Source organism: Rhamphochromis sp. 'chilingali' (assembly GCF_963969265.1).
Source record: "Rhamphochromis sp. 'chilingali' genome assembly, chromosome: 10".
Classification (NCBI taxonomy): Eukaryota; Metazoa; Chordata; class Actinopteri; order Cichliformes; family Cichlidae; genus Rhamphochromis; species Rhamphochromis sp. 'chilingali'.
Genome location: NC_137937.1, coordinates 33171068 through 33197564, shown reverse-complemented (window position 1 = coordinate 33197564; position 26497 = coordinate 33171068). Strand labels below are relative to the sequence as shown.

General features: G+C 39.1%; 2 protein-coding genes across 2 annotated transcripts; one reads left to right on the top strand and one right to left on the bottom strand.

Moving 5' to 3' along the window:
- Nucleotides 1-1246: 1246 nt before the first annotated feature.
- LOC308403970 (nuclear factor 7, brain-like) lies at nt 1247-3295 on the bottom strand. Its single transcript, XM_080893776.1, has one exon. It carries the CDS (start codon nt 3216-3218, stop codon nt 1770-1772), a length of 1449 nt encoding a protein of 482 aa, XP_080749902.1. The 5' UTR covers nt 3219-3295; the 3' UTR covers nt 1247-1769.
- Nucleotides 3296-5549: 2254 nt separating this feature from the next.
- Nucleotides 5550-7917, top strand: LOC308404370 (E3 SUMO-protein ligase ZBED1-like; the record flags this gene model as incomplete). Its single annotated transcript, XM_080894395.1, has 3 exons — nt 5550-6399; nt 6801-7429; nt 7519-7917. The coding sequence occupies 3 exons, from the start codon at nt 5550-5552 to the stop codon at nt 7915-7917; spliced, it is 1878 nt and encodes a 625-aa protein (XP_080750521.1).
- Nucleotides 7918-26497: the final 18580 nt, after the last annotated feature.

Below are 26497 nucleotides of genomic sequence, written 5' to 3'. Positions count from 1 at the left end.
CAGAAAATTACTGAGATCTCACTGAACTATGATGAAAACTCCCTTAGACTGTTTTGGCATCTCCTGCTTTCCAAATATTAAACGTGTCTCAGTGAAAGTGTCTCTGTGAGTGTAGATGTGAGTCATGTCTTCAGGGTCATAGTCTGACCAACAACATCTGTATGTTGTCTATTGTTATATTAGAAACACCAAATGTCTAACTTTGGTAAAGCAGGATATTCTTCCTTCCTGTTAACTAAGCCTGTAATTCTATTAACTTTTATTTATATGATGCTAAATCAGAACAACATTCGCCTTAAGAAGTTTTATACTGTAAGGGAAAGACCCTACAATAATACCAAGAAAACAGAGAAAATCCCAACAGTCGTATGACTCTCTATGATTTTGGGCTTTGGCAACAGTGGGAAGGAAAAACTCCCCTTTAGCAGGAAGAAGCCTCCAGCAGAACCAAGTTCAGGGAGTGGGCAGCCATCTGCCACTTGTAGTCAAAGTAAAAACAAATAAAGGAACAAACATAATCAAACAGAAAGTCCAGTCAGAGACATCCGCAGTTCATCAGAAATTGAACAGAGACTGTTTGTGCAGCCCTGCACATAAACTACATGAAGTGTCCTCCTCTTACTTTCCTTTTATCTCTTATTGACACTTTTGGATTTCTTCTGTATAACACTATTAATCCTCTAGTTCTGTTTCCTCAGATTAGATGCTTTATTCTCTTATATGCTACATGTGTTTCACTAACTTCAAGAAAATGTGTTAAGGTGTTATCAATAAATTGACAGTTTAAATAGAAAGTTCAGCGTCTTTCTGTGTTTACAGACACATCAGACAGGCTTTGATGTATTTATTGACGGAAAATAATCCAGGAAATCAGTGAACTCGTGTTTCCAACATTTTCATCATATTTGCTCTGCAGGTGTAAAACAGGAAATCCACAGTTAACAAGACCAAATGCTGAATGTGCTGATGTGATCTGGAATATGAAGTGAGAGTTCACAGAAACACACTGGAACAAACAGCAGCTCCAACTGTACAAATGTTCAACAATTATGAAATAAATGCTTTGGGTCAGTCAGTAGCAAAGAAAACAGTGTCTGTATCTGACAAAGCAATTTACACAGAACTTAGGAACAATAATGAACTTTAGTTTGTATGAATACAACTGAATAAATGTCAGACAGTCAACATTATTCTGCAATGACACATTTTAAAGAAAAACATGGCTGAATTATTATGACAACCTACACAGTTTGGTTTATTTTGCAACATAATGGAGAACATGCTATAAGAAACACATTTAAATGAAGCAAATCACTTAAATGAATCACTGACAGTTAAGTATTAAAAGGAGACATTAGAAGCACAAATTGTCACGATGCTGTTATTAGCTGATATGGATCTAAATAACTGATAAAGGTAAAGAAAGTGACATTTATCAGAGCTTGTTTATCAATGTCACATCTATTTTATACTGATTAAATGTTTAAAAACAGTTTCATGAACACTTAATGGCTTTAAACACCTTCAAACTGAATTTGCAACAAAACAAAAAATATTACATTTATGATTTTGTTTTACTCTTGTTACTCTTATTTTGAAAATAATTTTTATCTTATTGTATAAATTGCTTCAGGTGCTAAATTTTTCTTTCTGAAATTTCTCTCATAAAAAATAACAACAGGAGTAGCCGAAATTGAAAAACAAACAACCACAAAACAAGCTGTAACAAACAACGAGAAAGTTTGAAACAAGAGAAAAGAAAAAAGAATTCACAGAGACGTCGTTGCAGTTTTCACAGAAATCTCAGTCTGACAGATTTTGATATCAGAGGTTTTGGTGTCTCCTGCTTCTCCAACCTCAAAAAATGGGAAGAGTTTCTCAGTGAAAGTGTCTCTGTGGGTGCAGATGTGAGTCATGTCTTCAGGGTCATAGAAGGACACCTCCCCCCTGTCATAGTCCAGCTGGACTCTGATCCTCTGGAGACTCTTCTTCACTTGTAGAGTCTGACAAACAAAATTAGTGTATTTTCCACTGTTATGCCATAAACACCAGATTCCATATTTTGGTAAAGGAAAACGCTCTCCCTTTCTGTCAACTGACTCTTTAACTAAACCCACAGTCCAGCCAGGATGGTCTCCCACCTCCACCTCCCAGCTGTGTTTCCCTGAGCTGAAGCCTTCAGAGCCAAAAATATTGGCATACTCAGTGTTTCTCTCTGGATTATCAGGAAGCTGCTGCTTTGTGTCTCCATTCCTCACACTGGTCAGATCATCAGACAGATAGAGACAGCCACTTGCAGTGTTTGGGTCCAGAATGACAGGACTGAAGTGGACCTTCTCCTTCATCTTCTCCCACACTCTGAAGGACAGGTTGCCCAGGTGTTTGGCCACATCTATCAGTGCTCCTGAGACCAGCTGTGGATCTGACACTGAGCTCTGGGCTCTGGCTCTGCTCTGAGTGTCTTTATAACTGCTGAGGAATGGCATGCTGTGTTTCTGCAGCTCTTCTTCAACAGCAGAGATGCTGTCTGACAGAGAGGAGATCTGCTCCTCAATCATCTTCATCTCTCTGCTGATAGTCCTCCCCTTCTGCTCCTCTTCCTCCCTCAGAGCTGCCAGTCTGGACTCCTCTTCCTCTTTCAGGAACTGCTGGAGCTTGTTGAACTCTGCTCTGATCTGCCTCTCTGTGGACAACAGCTGCTTCTTCATGTGTTCCCTCATTTCATTGTATGTTTCCTCCACTTGTTTGTATTTGTTCCTCTTGTCCTGCAGAGACTTTAGGTCAGATTTCAGCTGCTCCTTCAGGTCACTGACTGCTTCTTCTACAGGAACCACTTTGTGACTCTGGTGGAGAGAAAACTCACACACAGGACACACAGCTCTGTCTTCATCCTCACAGTACCAGTAAGGGACGTCTGGATGTTTATCACACACCACCTCCTCCTTCTCTTCCTCCTTTTCTTTTTCTGTCTCACATGAGCTCTCACTGTGTGTCTTAGCAAAGGAGTCAGCAAGTTCTTTCAGAGCAAAATTCATGGATGGTTCATCCTTTGAAGATTTTCTTTTACAAATGGGACAGTTTTTGTTTTTAGTTTGTTCCCAGAATTTCTGCAGGCAGCTTGAACAGAAGCTGTGGTTACAGCTCAGAGACACAGGATCTCTGAAAGTCTCTGAACACACATGGCAACTCAAGTAACCTAAAAGCAATTTCTCAGCCATCCCTGATAATTTACAGATTACTTAAAGGAAAAGACTCACCGAAATACAGTCACTCTGACTTTTGAACTAAATTGTATTCGTCCGTACAGATCCCAACCTTTACTGTAATGAGTTCCCGGGTGATCGTCGAAGTGAATCTTTAGGTTTCATTTACTCTGTTATGGGTGGAGCTGATATCAATCACCCTGACATTTCACTCTGTCACCACTAGATGGTGCAGTTTCTCACGGTGTTAAAGAAATTCTGCATCAGACATGCTGATAGCCTCTCTGTGTCAGTGAAGTTGTGCAGAAATACTGATCATTCACGCTGCTGTTTTAAAGACAGGTTACTCGGCAGATCAACAATCTGTGCCAGGGTTAACAAATAGAGATAGTCAGTTAACCTAACTTGCATGTGTTTGAACTCCCTTCCAATCCACTCCGTTCAGTCCGACCTCGCCTCGTATCTGCTCCTCCTGGAATCAGAAAGACAAAGAAGAAAAACAACCCTATGTAGCCTTGATCATCTAATATTATCCCTCAGCTGATTTTAAGGCCCAGTTCAGGGCATCTTGTTTGGACTTCCTGACCTAGAAAGACTTATTCTAACCATTATCAGTGTATGTGTAAGCATGCAGCAAAAAAGGAACCTCAAGCGATCTACATCCACGTCAATATTTCAGCACAGGCATAGCGCCGGACGAAGCTTATGGCCCTCAAAACACAGAGAGCCAACTCATTCATGAGCACATTTGCATTGTGTATAAATAGAATAATTAAAACAGCTTTATCAAATAATTTAAATAAATAATCAAGGATTTACAACCCTAACAGGTGACAGGACTCACCACTGCATCACTCTTCACTAGGATTAATGTGAAAATGTTCTAAACAACATGCAGTAGGTAAACTGGTAAAGTGTGAGGTGGCATGATTTCTTTTTTTCCCAAACCAGCATTTTATCCAAACAAAGGTGAAAGATGCACCAGTTATCAGTTCAATATCTTATTCTCTGTTCTGAGAATATATCAAACAACCAAGCCTGAAACTGATCAGATAATTTTTAGAGACTTTATTCCGCCTAAATGCTTTTTCTCAGTTTATAGTGTGTTTGGTTTCCCTGTTCATTAGAAATCATTAATAAGAAAAGAACATTTGTTACATTATAGCTCTTAGTATGTACTTTGTGTCATCCGCTTCATTAAGGTGGCAGTTACTTTTTTCAGGGTGAGCAGCTTTGTTGTATCGCACTCATGTTTCATTCCATAAAAATGTTTGTCTAGTTCAGCCTGTTCTAATACTGCACGGTAAAAGATTACCTGAAGGCATTTCTGCATGCTAATGCTAAACAAACATGACCTGAACTGAATGTTGTAAAGTGCATGTAATTATTTTTAACACAGCATGAAATAATACAGATAATGATAGGGATGTTTTTGTTAATATATATTACTTTGATAACTACTGTTGACAGTAATAACAATGATGATGTGATAAATATTATTTCTCATCCTTTTTCTACATATCTGAGTAAAGTAAGAGTGCACCAACTGTACTACTGCATCCACCATCTTTGATGTTGCAAAAGTCTCAGAGAAATGTAAAACTAGAACTGTTTCAGTACCATCTCTTCTTGTCATGACGTCTCTCCTGCTGCCCAGGACCTGATGTATCAGTCTTTAGGGATGCCTCAGTCTACCCTGCAACAGTACAAATCACATCATAGAATATGCGCATGTGCTGCCTACACTACCACTGGGAAACCATGATCTTCAGCAGGCCTGGGAATCAATGACCTGGTCCACTCACTCACTCTTCTCTATACAATACAGAACAGAAGCTCCCATGATGACGTAACTGCCTTTGTCAGCTGGATGCCTGTGAAAAATAACCAGTCCTTTCACTTGTGACACCACCATGAAACCTCAGTTTCTCTTTACATGTCTAATCCTTGTAGCCGATTTAGATACCAACAAGTCAGATGAGGCATCAATGAAATGAGCTGGAGACACTCTAAACTTCTGCGATCTTCTTTCTCCAGTCAGTGACAACACTGAGACGACTTCTCTTCATTCACTCTGTCCCCCACTGCCTTTGTTTTAGGGCTGAACGATATATCACATTTGCGATAATATCGCGACATGATCAAGTGCAATTTTCTAACCGCAAAGGCTGCGATTATACGCTGCGATTATACTCCGTTTACGTGACATGCGCGAGTAAAACATGTGATATGATCAAACGAGATTGTCTAACCACAGAGGCTGCACTCTGGTCACGTGACACGGGGAGCAAAGTTTTGAAACAGTCTACCGAGAGTGAACTAGCAAGCAAAGCTGTAGCCTACACAATGGCCTCAGGTTCAACAGAACCAGAGCCTGCGGGGATGCTAGTACCAAAGAGGAATGGAACATCAGCCGTGTGGGAATATTTTGGGTTTAAAACAGATGATGTCGCACAGAGTCAGGTACTGTGTAAAACCTGTCTTGGTAGAGTTTCTACATCTCGCGGAAACACTACGAATTTGTACCAGCACCTTAAGACTCGGCACAAAACAGAGTATGGTAGATGTATGGCTAAAAAATCTAGTAGTGTGCAGAATAAACCTAGTAACGTTACTCGGCAAGGATCACTGACCGAACTGTTTGACGGTGTTACGCCATATGAACGCACTTCAAAACGGCACGTGGAAATCACCAAAGCAGTAACCCACTGCATCGCGAAAGACATGATGCCCGTCAATACGGTGACCAAGCCTGGGTTCAATAATTTGGTAACTACACTGGATAAGAGGTACAGAATGCCCTCCCGCACGTATTTCAGTCAGACTGCAATACCCGAGCTACATATGCAATGTAGGCGGAGGGTCGCAGCGGAGTTAAAGGCTGTTGAGTTTTTTGCGGCGACAACAGACATGTGGTCAAGCCGTACAGTAGAGCCCTATCAAAGTCTGACGGTGCATTACATTACCGAAGACCTCCACCTCGAAGCTCGCAGCCTACAAACGGCCTACTTCCCCGAAGACCACACAGGGGAAAACATTGCTGCTGGCCTGAGAGAGGGGCTTGCGTGTTGGGATCTCCCTGAAGACAACCTTGTCTGCATAACGACGGACAATGCGTCAAATATGGTGAAAGCAGCACAGCTGAACGAATGGACCAGGCTCCAGTGTTTCGGACACAGATTACATCTTGCTATTGGTAAGTTACTGCCGTGAGAGAGAGAGAGAGAGAGAGAGAGTGTGTGCGTGTGCATGCATGTATGTGCGAGCCTGTGTATCACTCTCTCCTACAAACACACCACACTATTATTTATCTTGTTCTTTACTGCTGTTAATTCTAGATATGTTATGTCAACCCCACCCTGATGTACCCACCTCTTCTTATGTATTTTCTTTTTTGTTTTTGTCTTATGGTCTTATGTTCTTGTATGTCATGATGTATGTAACAATAGCTTTGGCAACACTGTTCCCATAGTCATGCTAATAAAGCAACTTTGAATTTGAGAGAGAGAGAGAGAAATGGTGAAACCTTGCATCATAACTGCAATTGTATGTCTAACACTAATTTTACTTTTTACTTTATTTTTTTTTTCCCTCCAGAAAATGCAATCAAAGATGGTAGAGTATCAAGAGCAATTGGGCTGTGCAAGAAGTTGGTGGGGCACTTCTCGCACAGTTGGAAGAAAAAGGCAGCTCTCACTGAGGCACAGAAGGAGCTTAAGCTTCCTGAGCACTCTCTCATTACTGAGTGCCCTACAAGATGGGGGTCCAAAGAAAAAATGATTGCCAGAGTGCTGGAACAGATGAAAGCCATATCGCAGGTATTGACAGGTGACCGACATGCACGCTCCCTCATCCCAACCTGGCAGGATGCTGAAGTGTTGGAGTCCATTCATAAGGCACTGCATCCTCTCTCCGAATTTACTGATGCTCTTTCTGGAGAAGAGTATGTGAGCATCTCCTACCTCAAGCCAGTTCTCCATCTTCTGGCAACATCAGTCTTGGCTGAAGATGCTGCGGACACTGATCTGACTAGATCAATTAAAACCAAGGTCCTGGCATACCTCAACGACAAGTATAGTGACCTCAACACCCAGGAGCTTTTGGATGTTGCGTCGTTCATGGACCCTAGGTTCAAAACGCAATACATCAGCGCAGACAACCTTCCTGCCATTAAGGCCCGACTGAAGACAGAAATGGTGGAATCGGCTAGACGTACACATAATCAGGTAAATCCTTGAAAATTATATTTCCACAAACACATAATATTTAAAAATAAGCTAACTGCAAAACTAATGTCTCTCTTCCCATCTGGCAGGAGAAGAGGTCTCGCACTGAAACTGCTCAAAATTCTCCAAGTGCACAGGCCTCTGGGGGAAAGGCAAAGAAGACTATTGGTAGTCTTTTTAAAACCAGTGCGGCCTCTTCAGCTTTGCCTCTGCCACTTGAAGATGTCGTGGAGGCAGAGTTGAATAGTTACCTGTTGACCCCTGTCATTGACGGAGAGGATGATCCCTTAGCCTGGTGGAAGGTGCACAACATTCACTTTCCACGACTGTGCAAGATGGCCCGCAAATATCTGTGTGTGCCAGCCACAAGTGCCCCCTCAGAGCGTCTGTTCAGCACTGGAGGGAATATAGTGACCTGCACTCGCTCATCCTTAAAGCCAGCAAAAGTAGATATGCTAGTCTTCCTAGCAAAAAAACCTGTGAGCTAGGATGATTATGGCTAGCTGAGCCATACTCATTGTGCACTTTAGTTTGTGCTGTGTTGCTGTTACTTACTGCAGATAATCAAGATGTTCAGCCAGTTTTAATTTAAAGGCGTGTTTGTGTGTGTGTTTATGTAACCGGTGTGATTCTGCGTTGTGTCTGATAAAAAAGGTAAAAGAAAGAAAGACCTCCAAGTAAATAATTTGCCCACTCCAGCTCCTCTCCCACAGGGGAATTGTAGAAAAAGGGGGCTGGCATTTATTTTTACATTAAACATAAAATATGCATTTACACGTAACATATTTGACATAAGATAAAACAAAAACAACATGAAATCTGACATACCTGATAAAAAAGGTAAAAGAAAGAAAGACCTCCAAGTAAATAATTTGCCCACTCCAGCTCCTACGACCAAATACAGACAGTGGGGAAGAGGATTAGCTCAACCCACCACAGCTCCCAAGCTAGCAAGGAATACATATTCATGCTATCATTTATGGCGCCTAAAACACATTTATGACACACACATACTACACACTTATAACATCTTACAAAAACAGGCTCAATAATGACAATAACTGAATTAAAATCGCAATCATAAACATCAGGGTGGTTAAATATGAATTATGTGTGCTTTAAGGTGCTGGAAAGAAATGACACCCACCTCTCCCACAGGGGAATTGTAGAAAAAGGGGAGAGGCAAAAGGGGTACACTGTATTTATAGTATTGCACCAAAGAAGAAGAAAAGAATGAGGAGGGGCTCTAACTGATAATGAACACAACTACAGGCTTGGAGGTCCTAAAAGTCAGGTATAAAAGGAGAAGTTTGGGGGTTTAGAACACATTTTGTGTAATTATAACAATGTTATTTATGACTCTGTTACATTTACACAATTGTTATTATGTTTGCACTTTATGTGTAATGTTACTGACTACAGAGATCAGTAAGATGTGTGTATTTTTTATTTATTAGTTTTATTTATTTAATATTATTTTTTAATTTAATGACTGTCTAGTAGTTCACAGATGTCGAAAAACTGAGTGTGGTAAAGCCACTGATTTATTTTATTTATATTTCTGCAATCTGCACATTGTACTGACTTTCATTTTAATGTTTACACCAGGGTTCCTTGTCAGCACTTTATGCTCAGATGTTTGTAAGCTAAAAATAAACTATTGTGTATGTTCAAATATACTGTTGTGATTGAAGAAGTTAAATAAAAATGTCAGTCATCAATTCATGCATCACCTCATGTCATCATAACAGAGGTCTGTCTTCCAGGAAAGAACAGTTTAAAATTAATGTAATATAGTATTGGCCATACTATATGATGTATTGCTTGTCTTTGTTTAATAATACAGAAGACAAAGACCTTAAAAAATAATCGCATATCGCATCGCAATCGCAATATTGGGGCAAAAAATCGCAATTAGATTATTTTCCATAATCGTTCAGCCCTACTTTGTTTCCAATCTTATTGCATCATTTCTCTGGAGTTGGCTCTTTCTACTTTTGTTATGTCTCTTTATGTCATTGTGGTGGGGCCTGATCTGCGGTGCCGCTGCAGGTGAGGCGGACGCAGCTGAGTGGCATCCACAATCACACCTCTCCAGCATAAAACAATGAATTGAGTCCGGACTGAATGTTGTTGTTGTGTTCGTGTGGCTGGCAGCAGGGAAGCTGCAGCTGAGGTGTGCTGTGACAGCAAATGTGCAATAAAAGTGGTTAAAGATGCTGAAAAGCACAAATGTGTCATCGGGTCTGTCGTAGGTCGTTTACAGTCATGTTTGGTTTCTTCTTTATGATATTATTAATGTTATACTTCTCACTCTGTGGATTTTTGCCCACATGTAACTTCCAGAAAATATGTCAGTAAAATAAAATAGAAAATTCTTCTGAGTTTACAGACACATAAAAGAGCAGCCAGGCTTTGATATTTTGATTGAGAGAAAACTCAGGATTTTGTCACAGTAACTGCGATCATCCTGATCAAACATAATAATGCTCTTTATAATTTTCTAAGCTTTTGGTAAAAATAAACATTTGAAAAATCATCGACAAAAACAACAATATATATTTTAGCATTAAAATATGATTTCAGTTAAAGAGGATGTTTACTTTCATGAATGAACCATTACAGAAACATAATCTTACACAGGTGGTGCTCTTTTTTTCTTTTTTCTCACTTTCACCTCATTTTCAAAGAAATCTCATCGGACACATTTTGATATCAGTGGTTTTGGCATCTTCTGCAAAATGGGTCAAAAGAAGGACTTGACAGGCTCAAAAAAGTAAAAAATAGTGAGATATCTTGCAGAGGGATGCAGCAGTCTCAAAATTGCAAAGCTTCTGAAGCGTGATCATCAAACAATCAAGCGTTTCATTCAAAATAGTCAACAGGGTCGCAAGAAGCGTGTGGAAAAACCAAGGCGCAAAATAACTGCCCATGAACTGAGAAAAGTCAAGCGTGCAGCTGCCAAGATGCCACTTGCCACCAGTTTGGCCATATTTCAGAGCTGCAACATCACTGGAGTGCCCAAAAGCACAAGGTGTGCAATACTCAGAGACATGGCCAAGGTAAGAAAGGCTGAAAGACGACCACCACTGAACAAGACACACAAGCTGAAACGTCAAGACTGGGCCAAGAAATATCTCAAGACTGGTTTTTCTAAGGTTTTATGGACTGATGAAATGAGAGTGAGTCTTGATGGGCCAGATGGATGGGCCCGTGGCTGGATTGGTAAAGGGCAGAGAGCTCCAGTCCGACTCAGACGCCAGCAAGGTGGAGGTGGAGTACTGGTTTGGGCTGGTATCATCAAAGATGAGCTTGTGGGGCCTTTTCGGGTTGAGGATGGAGTCAAGCTCAACTCCCAGTCCTACTGCCAGTTTCTGGAAGACACCTTCTTCCTCTCTGAACAGTGTCTGAGAGGCTGTGGTTGCTGCTGCACGCAATGTTGATGGTGAACAGATCAAAACACTGACAGAATCCATGGATGGCAGGCTTTTGAGTGTCCTTGCAAAGAAAGGTGGCTATATTGGTCGCTGATTTGTTTTTGTTTTGTTTTTGAATGTCAGAAATGTATATTTGTGAATGTGGAGATGTTATATTGGTTTCACTGGTAAAAATAAATAATTGAAATGGGTATATATTTGTTTTTTGTTAAGTTGCCTAATAATTATGCACAGTAATAGTCACCTGCACACACAGATATCCCCCTAAAATAGCTAAAACTAAAAACAAACTTAAAACTACTTCCAAAAACATTCAGCTTTGATATTAATGAGTTTTTTGGGTTCATTGAGAACATGGTTGTTGTTCAATAATAAGATTATTCCTCAAAAATACAACTTGCCTAATAATTCTGCACTCCCTGTAGTAAATCACAGCATTCACCACTTCTTTGACAGATTTGTGACATCGGAGGTTTTCACATCGATAACCTGAGTTCTTTTACTCTTTTTTCAGCTTCAGATGGTCACCGTCTGTAAGACCTACTTTATCAGAGGCACTTCAATGAGTGAATGAGCTTCAGCAAGGGTGCTACTCAAAGGGATGGTGAGTCTTTGTGTCAGTGAGTCATCTGCTAATTAGAGAGTCAGCAGTTCAATCCTGTCTCCTCCTCCTGCAAGATACTGAACCCTGATTTTACCCTGATGACTGTGTGTGCATGTTAGGATTAAAGTGCACAGGATAGAGTGTGAATGGGTAAGTGAGGCTTCTAGTAAAATGTACTTAAAATTTGAAAATATAATACAAAAGTACCATGTAAGTACCAGTCCATTTACAAAATAAAGCACAATCACACACTGGTGGCAGATTGATGGTACTAATGTAACTACACAATAACTTAAGTGTCAAATCAAACAGACAATCCAGTCAGAGACATCAGCAGTTCATCAGTGTAAAGAAGAACCAGTTTCCATTCAGATTATTGATCAGGTCTGCACAGTTAGGACTGAAATGGCACTGATGTCATTTAACATAATAGATCAGGAATCGACATGATTGATTGTGCTGCCCTTCATTAGTGTAGCGGTATGTATATATAGGAAACAATCATCTGCAACCATGCAGCTGCACTGCTTTTTAAAGTTGAGCTGCATGTGAGGATAGAAAGAACAGACACAGAAACCACATCCTGAAGAATGACCAATAAATGGACCTTCCCATAGAGATTAAGATTAATAAAATTCTATTCTATTCTACATCAGTGACCTGCATGTAAAAGAAAGATGTGTCCGGGAGAGAAGCCAGCACCACTGAGTCTTGTATTTAGAAGAGACTTTTTCTATGGCCTGTGAAACCACCAACTGAATAACTCTGTGGACACACAACTTCTCCCCATGTTCTGTGTTTTCGTGTTGACTCCGCCCTTCTCAGCGCTCTGATTCACCTCCTGTATTTCTAATGAGGAGGACTCTGGGGTTGCCGTGTCTTCTATCTCCATCTTAGCCTCCGCTAATTCTTTTCTCTGCGTGTCCAGTTTGTTCTGCATTTCTTTTGTGTCCTTCACCAGTTTCTGATCTTCCAGGACTTTCTCTTTTTCTTCCTCCAGATTTTCTGTCTGTGTTTTCTGATTCCACTGAGTTTCTTTCAGAGGGGCCTCGTGTTTCTGAAGCTTTGCGAGCTCGGCAGACAGGCCGTCCTTCTCCTGTTTCAGGATCAGGATTTCACTGTCCCTCTGCCTAAGCTGCTCTTTCAGACGGTTCATCTCAAGGTCAAAGATGCTGGTCTTTTCCTGATCTGAACAAGTCTGTTCCTCTTTTTCTTCCTCAGCTTGGATCCCATATTGTTCCAGCTTGGTAGCATCAGTGAAATTTGGGCCAACAGCTGTTTGACTTGCTGTCTGGCTGTCTTTGAATCCTCTTTTAAAAGTTGATTTTCCGACAGAGTGTTTCGAAAGGCTTCCTAACCTGAGTAAGTTTGTCCAGAACACTTTCCCAGCCAACATTTATATGTGGGGCCCATATGGTTTGGAAATGGGCTGAAAAATGGGCCCCATATAGGATTGTCCACAGGTTCCGTAATGGCCCCATGTTAAATGCCCATATAGGTGCTATGTTGGTAAAATCTGGGAACTAATGGGCCCCAACTGGGCAAAGTACACAGAAACCCCCCCGGGCCCCATCTTTCAAGCTTTTTGTGGGTACCATGTGGGCACCACAAAGACTAAAAAGTGGGTTTTAAGTGTGATTGTCCGCGGGTTCCATAATGGCCCCATTTTGTAAGCCCATCTCGGTGTTATATTGGTAGAATCTGGGAACTAAATGGACCCCAACTAGGCAAAGTACATAGAAATCCATCCGGGCCCCATCTTTCAAGTTTTTTGTGGGTACAACACGAGCTAAAAAGTTGGAATGGCATTATCATTGGGTTCTGTAGTTGCATCTTACTTCTAGTTTGAATTGGCTAATTTATGGCACTGGGTGGGCCCCATGTAGCAAAACAGTCACAAAATCAATTTATCAGACGGCCAATACGACACCAAATATATTAAAGCTGACCGCAAACAAAAACAAGTTTGTAAATAAAACCATTTCAAAAATCACGAGGGTAAACAAAACAACATTTTTCACATTTATTTTGTCCAACAACTGTGACTTTACGTAACTGTATTCCAAAGTGCGTAAACTTTTAAAAATTACACAGCCTTTGTACGTGCTATGGAGTTTTTACGTGTTTTGGGGTTTGTACGTGCTTTGTCTCTAGCAGGCACCATAAATATACTTTTATTTATTCACTCCACATAAAATCTTTAACCCTTAGATGCACACGTGGGGTCAAAAATGACCCCACAGGTTGTTTTTCTTCAAAATCTTTAAAATGAAAAGTTGTAATATATTCATATTCCAGGTACTCCTCATAAAATATGTTTGTAACATGAAGCCATTTCTATTTTTATTTATTTTTTCATTAATTTAAAAAAAAAAAAAATGCAGTTTTTGTATCACTACCCCACTCCTCCACAAGTGGGGTCGAAAATGACCCCAAGCAGTTCCTATGGAATCTTCTATGAAACCTTCATTGTTAGCACGAAATAAAGAGGGTCTCGTACATTTACGAGCATTTAATTTCCTGGATTTAATGGTTTAAAAGTTTAATAGATCTTTGAATATAAAATTGAGTCCATTATTAGCAAAAATAATTTTAAAAAGAGCAAAAAAAAATGCTTAATAAATAATAATTTTTTTAAACTTAAGCTTTGTAATTGTAGCAGATTTCATTATGTCTGTAATTTTTTATTTAGCCCCACAGTAGTAAAAGCCATAAATGGGAGTTAGATTTATTACTAGTATTTTACACAGCATTCAGCTATAGTAACATGTTTTGCATTTTCCTACTTCACCGAACAGCTGCACTCTCTTAATAAATTAATAACCAAACATTTCTCAATAACCAATAACTAGATGGAACAGCACAGTATCTAAGAGAGAGATCAGACAGTGTTTGAGCTAAAGAAGCTGTGTGCTTCTTTTGGGGGCTTTTTGCACACTGATCCACCACTGTTTTCCTATAGTACAACGCATATCTGGTAACATTACCGTAAACGTGACCAGTAGGGTCAGGTTCAGATCAGAAAACCGTTTCAGCTGCAGGCATCTACTGCTGTAATTTAAACAATCACTTCATACGCCTCATGTTTTACACCCCTATAAGGTGAGCTTGCTATACTGCACATGAATATTACGTTACATGGCATGACTAGCTCATGTTCAAACATTTAAGATATTGTTCAGTCATTTTGTTTACTGGATAGTGCATAATGGCCAAGTAACGTGAGTGGGAATCCAGTAAAGCCAAAAAAAGAATAATTTTTTTTAAGATAAGATAAGATACCTTTATTAGTCCCACAAGGGGAAATTTCATGTCAATTAATTACAAATACCTTATAGGAAAACCCAAGAAAAGGTTGCAGAAGTACAGAAAAAAACTGCCGTGTACGTTACAGTATGTAAATTCAAAAACTGTAGAGAGAGAATGGCGGAATGAAAACAGAATAAGAAAAGATGAACTTTATTGAGTAGAATATAGGCAGTAAGAGTTTAGTAATTAACTTTTAATTATGTTTGCCAAAGACAATGACAGTAAATTAACCCAATTCTACTTGCTAGCTAAAGATGTTATGCTTCTCCCCCTGAGGGACTAGTAAAAGCGCTATACAAATACAGGCCATTTACCATTTATACCGTTTAGGACAACTATAGAAAGTTAAAATAATCATTGATGAAAACTTATCAAACTTTGAGTATTTAGCTTTGTCATAGTTTTCGATTCTTTGGTATCCTTTTGTCCTCCACGTTCTCAAACACCAGGGAGAGAAAAGGCCGCAACTGACGAAAGACCGCAAAGACCAGTTTTGCCAACTCCTCAGTAAGGAAAATCGCTATCGGTTGTCCTAAAAGTAGCTAGAAGTCGCTAAATGACGTCATTGCCTAATTTGCATAATTGGTCATGCTAATCTAATTGTAACCTATGTTGTTGGAGAGAGAAATAACATCGTGGAAGAGACATAAAGTGAGTAAAAAACGTCCTAAATGCATTTAGAGTTTATTTAGAACTACAAATTAAATGTCTTTTAGCAATTATTGTTTTTTTTTATGTCACAATTCCAACCCTGCTCCTTTACCCGGGCTTGGACCGTCAAAAGTGACCCGAAATAGGCACTCTGGTGGAGTTACTTTGTGTGTGTGTTTATAAGTAGTTTTAAACCTTGTGATCCACAAAACAGCATAAGAGTAAAAGAAGAACTGACTGCGTTACAGCACCCGCTGCTTGTTGAGAGTAAAAGCGATACGCGCTTTCACGTCTTTTTAGAGACTTTTTTTTTAGAAAAAAAGTCGCTAAGGGGTCTGAAAACTCGCTAAATATAGCGACAAAGTCGCTAAGTTGGCAACACTGGGGAAGACTAGACGCTAGGCGGTGCAATCTGCTCCTCCCTCTTTTTAAACGAGCCAATTCGATTGTTCAGTGATGACGTGATGAATCCTACTTCCAGGCCTAAAGTAGTCTGCATTTAATATGGCTTTTGTGTTGAGTGCTTTTCAGACATGGACCCGCAGGAGCCCCAAAGTGAGCCAATGGAGAGAATAGATGAGCGCCTCGAGCTTGTCATAGAGCAAAATATAAGGCTTTATGACAAGATGGACATCATTCAAAAGGAGTTGAATGAACATGAGATGAGGCATGAGGAAGCATCACAGAGTGATTTTGGCAACTTTGTGAGCTTCGTAGGTCTAGGTCTTGCCATAACGAGCACCATTCTCGTTGCATTTTTCGGCAAGTTGCCTCATTAACCTTCAGTTCCGCGACTGAGCGGAACTGTCAATAAATAAATAAATGCATCAAAAAATTGAAAAATATGGCTTTTGTGTTGTTAACTCATTCACTGCCATTGACGTCTATAGACGTCAATTGAAAAACTTAAGTTGACTGCCATTGACGTCTATAGACGTCAATTGAAAAACTTACGACGTCAATGGCAGTGAATGAGTTAACTCATTCACTGCCATTGACGTCTATAGACGTCAATTGAAAAACTTACGTTGACTCGACGTCAATGGCAGTGAATGAGTTCATTCACTGCCATTGACGTCTATAGACGTCAATTGAAAAACTTACGTTGACTGCCATTGACGTCTATAGACGTCAATTGAAAAACTTACGTTGACTCGACGTCAATGGCAGTGAATGAGTTAACTCATTCACTGCCATTGACGTCTATAGACGTCAATTGAAAAACTTACGTTGACTGCCATAGACGTCAATGGCTATAGAAATAAATGTTTCACTATGTACATTTTATTTTTTCATATATTTGTAAATAAATTGTTTTGATAAAACATAACCTTTCTCAGTGTTATTTCTGTTTTATAGAAGTGAAAAACTATGTTATATGTTAGAGGTGTCACAAAGCAAGAAATATTAGTGTCAAAGGCACTTTTCTGCTTGAAATGTATTTTTCACAAAAAGCTCGTTTTCTCCCTTTTTTTTGGTCAAAACAGGCATTTTTGGTGGAACCCACCTCTCTTCTACAGCTGATTACTAAAGAATGGAAAATGGTAGAAACAAGCTTTTTTTATGGATGAAAGAAGAGTCTGTTCTTCATTTTGGTAGGTTCAGCGTTTATATGATCATAACACACAGTTTTCTGTGGCTCTTCAAAAATGAGTAAAAATGCTCAAAAACCCTGGCAGTGGGGAGTTACCTGATTTGAAAATGGCTGGCAGTGAATGAGTTAACATGTTTATTGTTATGTATTTTCTTCTATTTAATCTCAAAAAGCTCCTAAAACAGTCAGTGATCACTGTTGACCTCCCTCGGCTTTTATTACCGCAAATCATTTATTTAAGCTCAGTTTTTAAAACCTTAGGGTGTAACTACAGCCCATCCCATGCAGCAGTATATGAATGACTAACTTCGTATTGTGGATGGATTATCTCAGTTGTTCTCCTGGCTGAAGTTTGGTCCTTTTACAGCATCCTGCCATGCGATTGATTACATTTGTTCCTGACCACCGAGAACACTCACGTTAACTTTTATCGAGTGGAAAAAAGTTAGCTTGTTTATATTATGCTAACATAGCTGTGTTGCTAGCGGTCACGTAGCACATCATTATATACCAGCTAGCCCACTTCAATAACCCTACAAACATCACTGCTGTTTAGTTTTCTGTCTTCATTTAAGCTGGAAGTGATAACAGAGCTGTATGTTTTAATTTGTTTCCAAAACCCAGCAGTCAGGACATGCTATATTGTGTTTAGATAGAAGCTAGCGAGCTAACTCCCTGCTAACTTCTAACTCCGTTAAATGTCATAAATTCTGTTTTCATGGATGCCTGGATGTTAAACTCAATTGTTACACCTGGTAGAGCAGAACGCTGATCATTTTATTAAAGATGAAAGACTTTAGACAGTTTTTCAACTCTCAGTAATGCCATAGTGATCGTTTGATATATGGACCTGCAGCGGAGTTTAGGTCCAGACACGGCTAGTGATGTCAGACTGAACAACCGGATAGGAGCTGCTCACATTAAAAACAACTTTAGTTAAAAAGTAATTTTACACCTGATACAAACATTTTAGAAGTCAAACAATACACAAGTTTAAAAGAAAAAAAATATTTTTAAGTTGTTTTTTTTTTAAGCATAAGGATGGTTAATATGTTTAGAAAATTAATATTATATAATATTTGTCAAATAATTGTCACCCAAATCAACATCATAATAAAAATATAATTAATAAAATATATAATAATGATGATAATAATAATAACAACAGAAACAGTTTACATAAAAGCTCTTCTAACATTAGACTGCTTTTGAAAAGTGTCAGTAGTGTCAATGCACCATAAGGACAAGGGAGTTACACAGTTGAAGTGTGACTGCTTGAAAGACCCCATTCCCTCTCCTACAGCCTGAGTGTCATCACGATCTTTCTTGTCTATTGGAGTATTGGGCATGACAATTGTTTTTTCGGTTTTTCGTATTAAACTGAATTCCAGGTTTTTAAAGATGTTAAATTGAATAACCTTGACATTATTGGTATTTTGGATATTAGTGATAAATCTGGCACCAGGGCAATCTTCTGTTGTGCTGTGCAAGTTGACTGTTGTTTCCTGTGAAATATCAACTGGCATTTCCGTGTTACGGTCAACTGTGTTAGAGGTCTGTGCAAGTTCAGGAGCTGTCTCTCTGTCTCCATTGAGGCCACTGTTGTTGTGCTAGTGACAGCAGTGTCCTGGCAAAACCTCATTTCTGCACCTGCCGACAGTGAGCATAAGGCAATGACATTATTTACAAAATTACACAGCCTTTGTAGATGCTATGGAGTTTTTACGTGTTTTGGAATTTTTACGTGTTTTGGGGTTTGTACGTGCTTTGTCTCTAGCAGGCACCATAAATATACTTTTATTTATTCACTCCACATAAAATCTAATAAATAAATCATATAATAGAAAAACCAACTATTTACATTTCAACTTTTAACTATTTAAATTTTCAGGGGGTTTTTTTATTATTAATTTTTATTTCCTTTTGTCTAGTGGTTTGGTGCTGTTTCTCAACTCAAAATGTCCTGTTGTAATTGGACATTTTGAGTTAAGAAACAGCACCAAACCCCAACAACACTTCCCTCATGGTGCTTTATATTGTAAGGTCAAGACCCTACAATAATGCACAAAAACTCCAACCCCCTAGAGCAAGCACTTTGGCGACAGTGGGAAGGAAAAACTCACTTTTAAAAGAGAGAAACCTCCGGCAGAACCAGGCTCTGGGATGGGGTGGCCATCTGCCTCGGCCAGTTGGTGATGAGGGAAGGAAGTTGGGAAGAGAAGAGTACGGTAGTTATTTTTTAACCACTCTGGTTTTAAAATTAAATTTAGATTGCCCAATGTAAATGCATATTTTAAGCCAGTTTCAGAGCTTTGTCACGTAATCACATGCACGTTTCAGTTCAATTTTAGCGTGCACATGAGAAAGCCCTAAGGATGACATTTTGGCTCCTCAGTTTGGCATGTGTTTTGAAGGTTTTGACGATTGCTTCGTCAACCACTGGGTTGTTTGACTTCATTAAGAGGACTGGAGAAGGCCACCTGTCATGGAGTTCGTTGTACACCGTCAGGCTGAGCTGTTCAATGTTCTCTAAGGACATTTTGTAGGTTTTGGACAAGATTTTGTCCCAGACCTTATGGGAAAGCCTCTGTATAATGAAATCTGATGTTCCTGGATGCTATGTCGCTGTCTCATTTTCTTGGCTCATGGCGTGCATTACCAGATCTTTAGTGAAATTTTTCACCACTTCTTTGTACTCTTCCCTGTTTTTAGAGACACTGAGTACTCGTCTTGTAAAGCCAAAAGGTGTTTGGTGAAGGTTGGGACTGTGATATTATCAAGTTGTTCCCTCAGATAAAAAATCAGATACTTTTCCTTGCAGTTGTGTGTTTGGCACAGATCCTTGAGAATGGCCTTGTCTATCTTTTTCAGCCATTTTGTGGATATGTCCAAATGTTTCAGCCCAATTTCAGGCCAGATTCTCTCAATCAGGCGATCGCTGATGCAGTCAGGAGTCAGGCGCTCTGTGAAGAGCTTGTATTTAGAAGAGACTTTTTCTATGGCCTGTGAAACCACCAACTGAATAACTCTGTGGACACACAACTTCTCCCCCATGTTCTGTGTTTTCGTGTTGACTCCGCCCTTCTCAGCGCTCTGATTCACCTCCTGTATTTCTAATGAGGAGGACTCTGGGGTTGCCGTGTCTTCTATCTCCGTCTTAGCCTCCGCTAATTCTTTTCTCTGCGTGTCCAGTTTGTTCTGCATTTCTTTTGTGTCCTTCACCAGTTTCTGATCTTCCAGGACTTTCTCTTTTTCTTCCTCCAGATTTTCTGTCTGTGTTTTCTGATTCCACTGAGTTTCTTTCAGAGGGGCCTCGTGTTTCTGAAGCTTTGCGAGCTCGGCAGACAGGCTGTCCTTCTCCTGTTTCAGGATCAGGATTTCACTGTCCCTCTGCCTAAGCTGCTCTTTCAGACAGTTCATCTCAAGGTCAAAGATGCTGGTCTTTTCCTGATCTGAACAAGTCTGTTCCTCTTTTTCTTCTCCAGCTTGGATCCCATATTGTTCCAGCTTGGTAGCATCAGTGAAATTTGGGCCAACAGCTGTTTGACTTGCTGTCTGGCTGTCTTTGAATCCTCTTTTAAAAGTTGATTTTCCGACAGAGTGTTTCGAAAGGCTTTCCTAACCTGAGTAAGTTTGTCCAGAACACTTTTTGGCAGAGTGCATCTAATTTTTTCTTCCTTGCCTTTCTGAAGCTGTGCAAGCTCAGCAGACAGACTGTCCTTGTCCTGTTTGAGGATCAGGATTTCGCTGTCCCTCTGCCTAAGCTGCTCTTCCAGACGGTTCATCTCAAGGTCAAAGATGCTGGTCTTTTCCTGATCTGAACAAGCCTGAGCCCCTTTTTCGTTAGTGGTGCTCCTCATTTGCACTTTGCGTGACACTGACTCATCAGTGAGTTCTCCAGCTTGGATCTCATATTGGTCCAGCTTGGCACGCATCAGTGAAATTTGGCCGCCCATAAAGAACAGGCTGTCAGATTTTCTGACGTCATGGCCCCATTCTCTTGGCTTTCATGTTTGAAATAGGCTCCGCCCTCCACAACGTTCCATATTGGCTCATTGAAAATAGATCCCGCCCACAAAGAACAGGCTGCCAGAGTTTTACAATTAAATTCATATTTAGAAATAATAAAATAGAAATTATTGAAAAATATATTCATTTAAATTTATTATGATTCATCCCTCTTCATTTACCCGAAAACCATTTTCACCACTTACTCAAAAGCCCTTCTCTGTGGTAGAAAACCTTTATTTTCCACGCTCACTTCACTTCCATCCGCCTCTATCACGTCTTTTTGCCCACTCCAAGATTATTGCCTGTGCCCCTGTTGCTTACTCATAATAAGGTAGAAAGGAGAGTATTTCAAACCAGCAGGTGACCTGATCTATTAATGTTTTCGACACACAGTTTACTTCTAACTGCGCGATTTTTAACAATGAAAAAATTATATCTTCATTTTCTTTGTTGAAATAAGCTGAACTCTCTTGTGTTTAGAAAAGAATGCAAATTTTAAAATCAACCTTAAAACCAACCACACCGATAAAGGCTATTTGCTGTTTTAATAACGTTTAATTGCCACTGTATGAGCTTATCTTGTGTTGCATCCTTGAGAGAGAGACCTGCTGCTGCCTCCTTCCTTTGGCTCCTTGGTTGTCTTTATCTGAGCATCACTTTTGCCTCCACTATGACGCCCCTCGTAGCAACATTTAACTTTCAAGGCAGATTTTAAAAAGTCTCAGTTTTGAGCATAATCAGCTCTTAGTTATTCTGACCTCACCATAGCGCCATCTGTTCAACACGACGTCTGTGTGCAGACTCATGACCAAGGAATTAATTGTGGATTTTAGGAATACCGGGAAACCCTTGACCCCTTTGACACTCAAGGGGGTCAACTTGGACATTGTGGAGGACTGTAAATATCTCGGAGTACACATAAACAATAAATTTGACTCGGTCAAAAACACCACTGCACTTTACAGGAAGGGCCAGTGTCGTCTCTATTTTCTGAGGCGGGTGAGGTCCTTCAACATCTGTCGGACAATGCTCAGAAATTTCTTTGAGTCTGTTGTGGCCAGAGCTATCCTCTGTGCTGTTGCATGCTGGGGCAGCAGGTTGAGCATTGCTAATGCCAACAGACTCAATAAACCGATCCACAAGGCCAGTAATGTTGTGGGTATGGAGCTTGACTCTCTTAAGGCGGTGTCAGAGAGGTGAATGTTGTCCAAGATAAAGACAATGTTGGACAATACCTCCCACCCACTCCATGACATGCTGGCTAGCCACAGGAGCACGTTCAGTGAGAGACTGACATTACCAAACAGCGCCACTGAACGACACAGGAAATCATTCCTGCCTGTGGCCATCTCCCTGTACAACTCCTCCATCTAACACACTGTAAACACTGCAATAGTTACATCCTTTTGAACATGCTCCTTCCTGCTTGGTAATGTTGCTGTCTATTTTCTGGATATATTTATTATTTGCTGATTTGTATTTATTGTGCTATTCCTTATGCTCACCTAGTTACACCTACAGTGAGTTTTGTAAATCGTGCCTCTGACATATGCCCTCCATACAATAATAATAAAAAAAACTAAACAAACTGAAACAGTTTTAAACAATAAAAACTAAACTGATATGAGCAAACACAGACTGGAAAATAACTGAAGGAAACTAACTGAAACTAAAATCAATGAAGTAAAATAACTTTGCAACTTTTAAAACAGGTCTTTCACTAATAATCAGTCGTCATGTATAGTCGTCAATATAAATCGTGTCTGAGATTATTAAACAAGTAACGACAGAATGTTGCAGCATGATAACCGTTAAAAAACAAGCAAACCAAAAGTTCAAATAAGACTCTTCTTTGGTTTTATATGTATAATATAAACTGTACATTTATTCTTAGGGGATATACTGTATTTAAAAATTATCTAAACAAAATGTCAAATAATTCCTTAAAGACTAGGAAAAAGAGAAAATAAACGCACGGATGGTTAAAAAATCACTTTGTCCTCATTGATGTTTTCAATGAAATATAAGCGTGACAGATTTTGAAATCAGATGATTTGACATATTCTGTCTCTTCAATAAAATAATATGCAAAATGTTTCTCAGTCAAAGTGTCTCTGTGAGTGCAGATCAGAGTCATGTCTTCAGGGTCAGGACACCTCCCCCCTGTCATAGTTCAGCTGGTCTCTGATCCTCTGAAGACTCTTCTTCACTGTCACAGTCTGACCAGCAACAACTGTGTATTCTCCACTGTCACAATCCAAACACATTCCAGTCAGGATGGTCTCCCACCTCCCAGCTATGTTTTCATGAGCTGAAGCCCTCAGAGCCAAAAACAGTATGATACTTTGTGTTTCTGTCTGGATTATCAGGAAGTGCAGATCAGAGTCATGTTTTCAGGGTCATAGAAGGACACCTCCCCCCCGTCATAGTCCAGCTGGACTCTGATCTTCTGGAGACTCTTCTTCACTGTCACAGTCTCACCAACACCATTATAGCATTTTCCACTACGATGGAGTAAACACCAGATTCCACATTTTGATATTTGATATTTACTTTAAAGGTTTTCTGTGGTTTTAGGCTGAAGTCAGCTGCAGGGGTTCTGCACAAATTAGCAAAATTAAAATTTCAAATGCCTCGAATTAACAAATACTGATTAACTGTGCAGTCATACAAATAAACTACATGAATGTTGTCTTCTTAATTTGAACATGAACTCTGCTGCCTTTCTGTCTTCTATCTCCAGTCACTGTCTGAGCTGCAAGGACAACACTGAGCCAGCTTCTCTTCACAGGGTGTCTTTCCAAACTTACTTCATCATTTCTCTTCAGGCGGCTTTTTCCTTTATCTCTTATTGTCACTTTGGATTTCTTTTGTGCAATAATATTAATCCTCCATGTCTCTGATTCTTCAGATTTTTGCTTTATTCTCTAACTTTAAGAAGATGTGCTAAGGTCTTGGCAATAAAATGACAGTTTGAATACAGTAAGAGTTAAACCATAAGAGTTAAGATAAAATTTTTCTTCAATGTTTATAGACAAATCAAAATGCAGCCAGACTTTGATATTTTTTATTGACAGAAATAATCCAGGAGATCACTGAAATCAGGAATCTGACATTTCCATCATATTTGTTCAGCAGGTAAAAAGAGGAAATCCACAGTTAACAAGACTAAATCCTGATTGTGCTGATGTGATCTGGAATATGAAGTGAGAGTTCACAGAAACACACTGGAACAAACAGCAGCTCCAACTGTACAAATGTTCAAGAATTATGAAATAAATGTTTCTGGTCAGTCAGTAGCAAAGAAAACCACGATTTTGTCAATGCCACAGACATTTAACTGTTTTTCAGCTCACATGTTATTAAGGAACGTCAATGGGGAATTGCTCCAATAAGACTTTTTTTAGGACACAATGGTACACTGTTGGGCCATAAATATTCCAAAAACATAATAGCTTTCCACTTTGGCCTCCTGCCCTGGTTTCTATAGATACACTTTATGTAACGTGCAGTATCGGCTATTTGATTGGTTGATGAAGTGCCTTTCAATGCCCCCTAGGTCTCAGAAGGCCTCGTTCAGGTCAAAGGTATGCACAGCCTGGCTTTTAATAAGGATGGGGCATACTGGAACTAAAGAGGCGTTACTTAATGGTCTATATAACTTGAAACAAGGTTCCATGATGTAAACCAAGGAGGCTTTAAAATGAACTCTAGGCTTAACATGGAACATTATACAATGTTTGTTGGAGGCCGGTTTTGGCATTGTGGATATATCATGTTAACTCTGAGGTATTTTTTTATATATTTTTTTATTCGCTCAGATTCATCACAGTGCTCAAGCCAATGCAGGGCACTTGCACATATTGCATCTCCCTTCGTCTTATCAGCACTGTGAATATGTAACTGCCTCACATATTGATTTCTTATCAAACGCTGCTTCAGAGACAGACTCAGGAACTGAAATCTGAGGAATAATATGAATAGTATCTGACAAAGCAAATTACACAGGACTTAGAAACAATCTGAAAAAGAAAGAATGAGCTTTAGTTTGTATGAATACAACTGAATAAATGTCAGAAAGTCAACATTATTCTGCAATGACACGTTCTAAAGAAAACATGGCTGAACGTACACAGTTTGGCTTATTTTGCAACGTAACGGAGAACATGCCATGAGAAACACATTTAAATGAAACAGATCACTTAACTTATTCACAGACAGTTAAATATCAAAAGATGACATTAGGATTATTTATGAGTCAAGTCTATTTATCATTTTGAAACCATTAAAAGAGAAATTGTCACAATGCTGTTATTAGCCGATATGGATCTAAATAATTGATGAAGGAAAGGAAAGTAACATTTATCAGTGCTTGCTTATCAAAGCCACATCAATTTTGCACTGTTTATATATTTAAAAAACTGTTTCATGAACACCCAGTGACTTTACAACTGCTACATATTGGCAGAAAAGGCAGAAAATCAACAAAAAATGAACAACTAAATAAAAAGATTTTAAAACATTCAAAGCGAATATTAAACAAAACAAAGACAAATGACATTTATGATTCAGTTTTGCTGTCTGTGTTTTGAAAATCATTTCTATTTCATTGTATAAATTCATGCAGGTTCTAAATCTTTCTTTCTGCAATTTCTCACATAAGAAAGAACAACAGGAGTTGACTAAATTGAAAATAACCACAAAACAAGCTGTAACAAAAGCAAGAACGCTTCAGAGAAGAGAAAACAAAACTAAAAGAATCACAGAGACCTCATTGCAGTTTTAAACCGTAATATGATTTTTACTGTTTTGCTTATCTGTTTTATTGGGTTGAGTTGAAAATCTAAGGTGTATTATGAATTGTCCCTGACAAAGCAATTTACACAGAACTTAGGAATAGTCTAAGAAACAAAGAGTGAGCTTTAGTTTGTATGAATACAACTGAATAATCTTTTAGAATGTGTCATTGCAGATTATTCCAAAGAAATTATTATGTCATCGTACACAGCTTGGTTTGTTTTGTCGTGATGTAGAACATACCATAAGAATCACATGTAAATAAGGACAATCCTTTACTTAAATTCATCACTGATTGGGAAGTATCAAAAGAAAAGAAGACACTGTGTTTATTTATTAGACAGATTTAGCACAATCTGAAAGCGGTAAAACACACAACTGTTATAAATTTGACAAAAACAGAAGTGAATCCAAGAAAAATAAACAAATGGAAAAGACGGCTCATGTCAGTTTTATATCATCCAACATTTGATGCATTATTTCTGAAATTGGATTGTTAAACGTAATTTGAAACATAAAAGGATCTGAGCTTGTAATTTCATTTTGAAAGTGCTAAAATTTTATTCCTGCATTTCTCACATAAAAAAGCCTTGAGAACAAAAAAACAAATAACCACAAAACAAAAGAAAGAAAACATGAGAGAAGGGGGAAATTTCACTAAGACC

Bases quoted from the DNA above. Each gene is read 5' to 3' on its own strand.
- LOC308403970 (XM_080893776.1), bottom strand. From the start codon at position 3,218: ATGGCTGAGAAATTGCTTTTAGGTTACTTGAGTTGCCATGTGTGTTCA.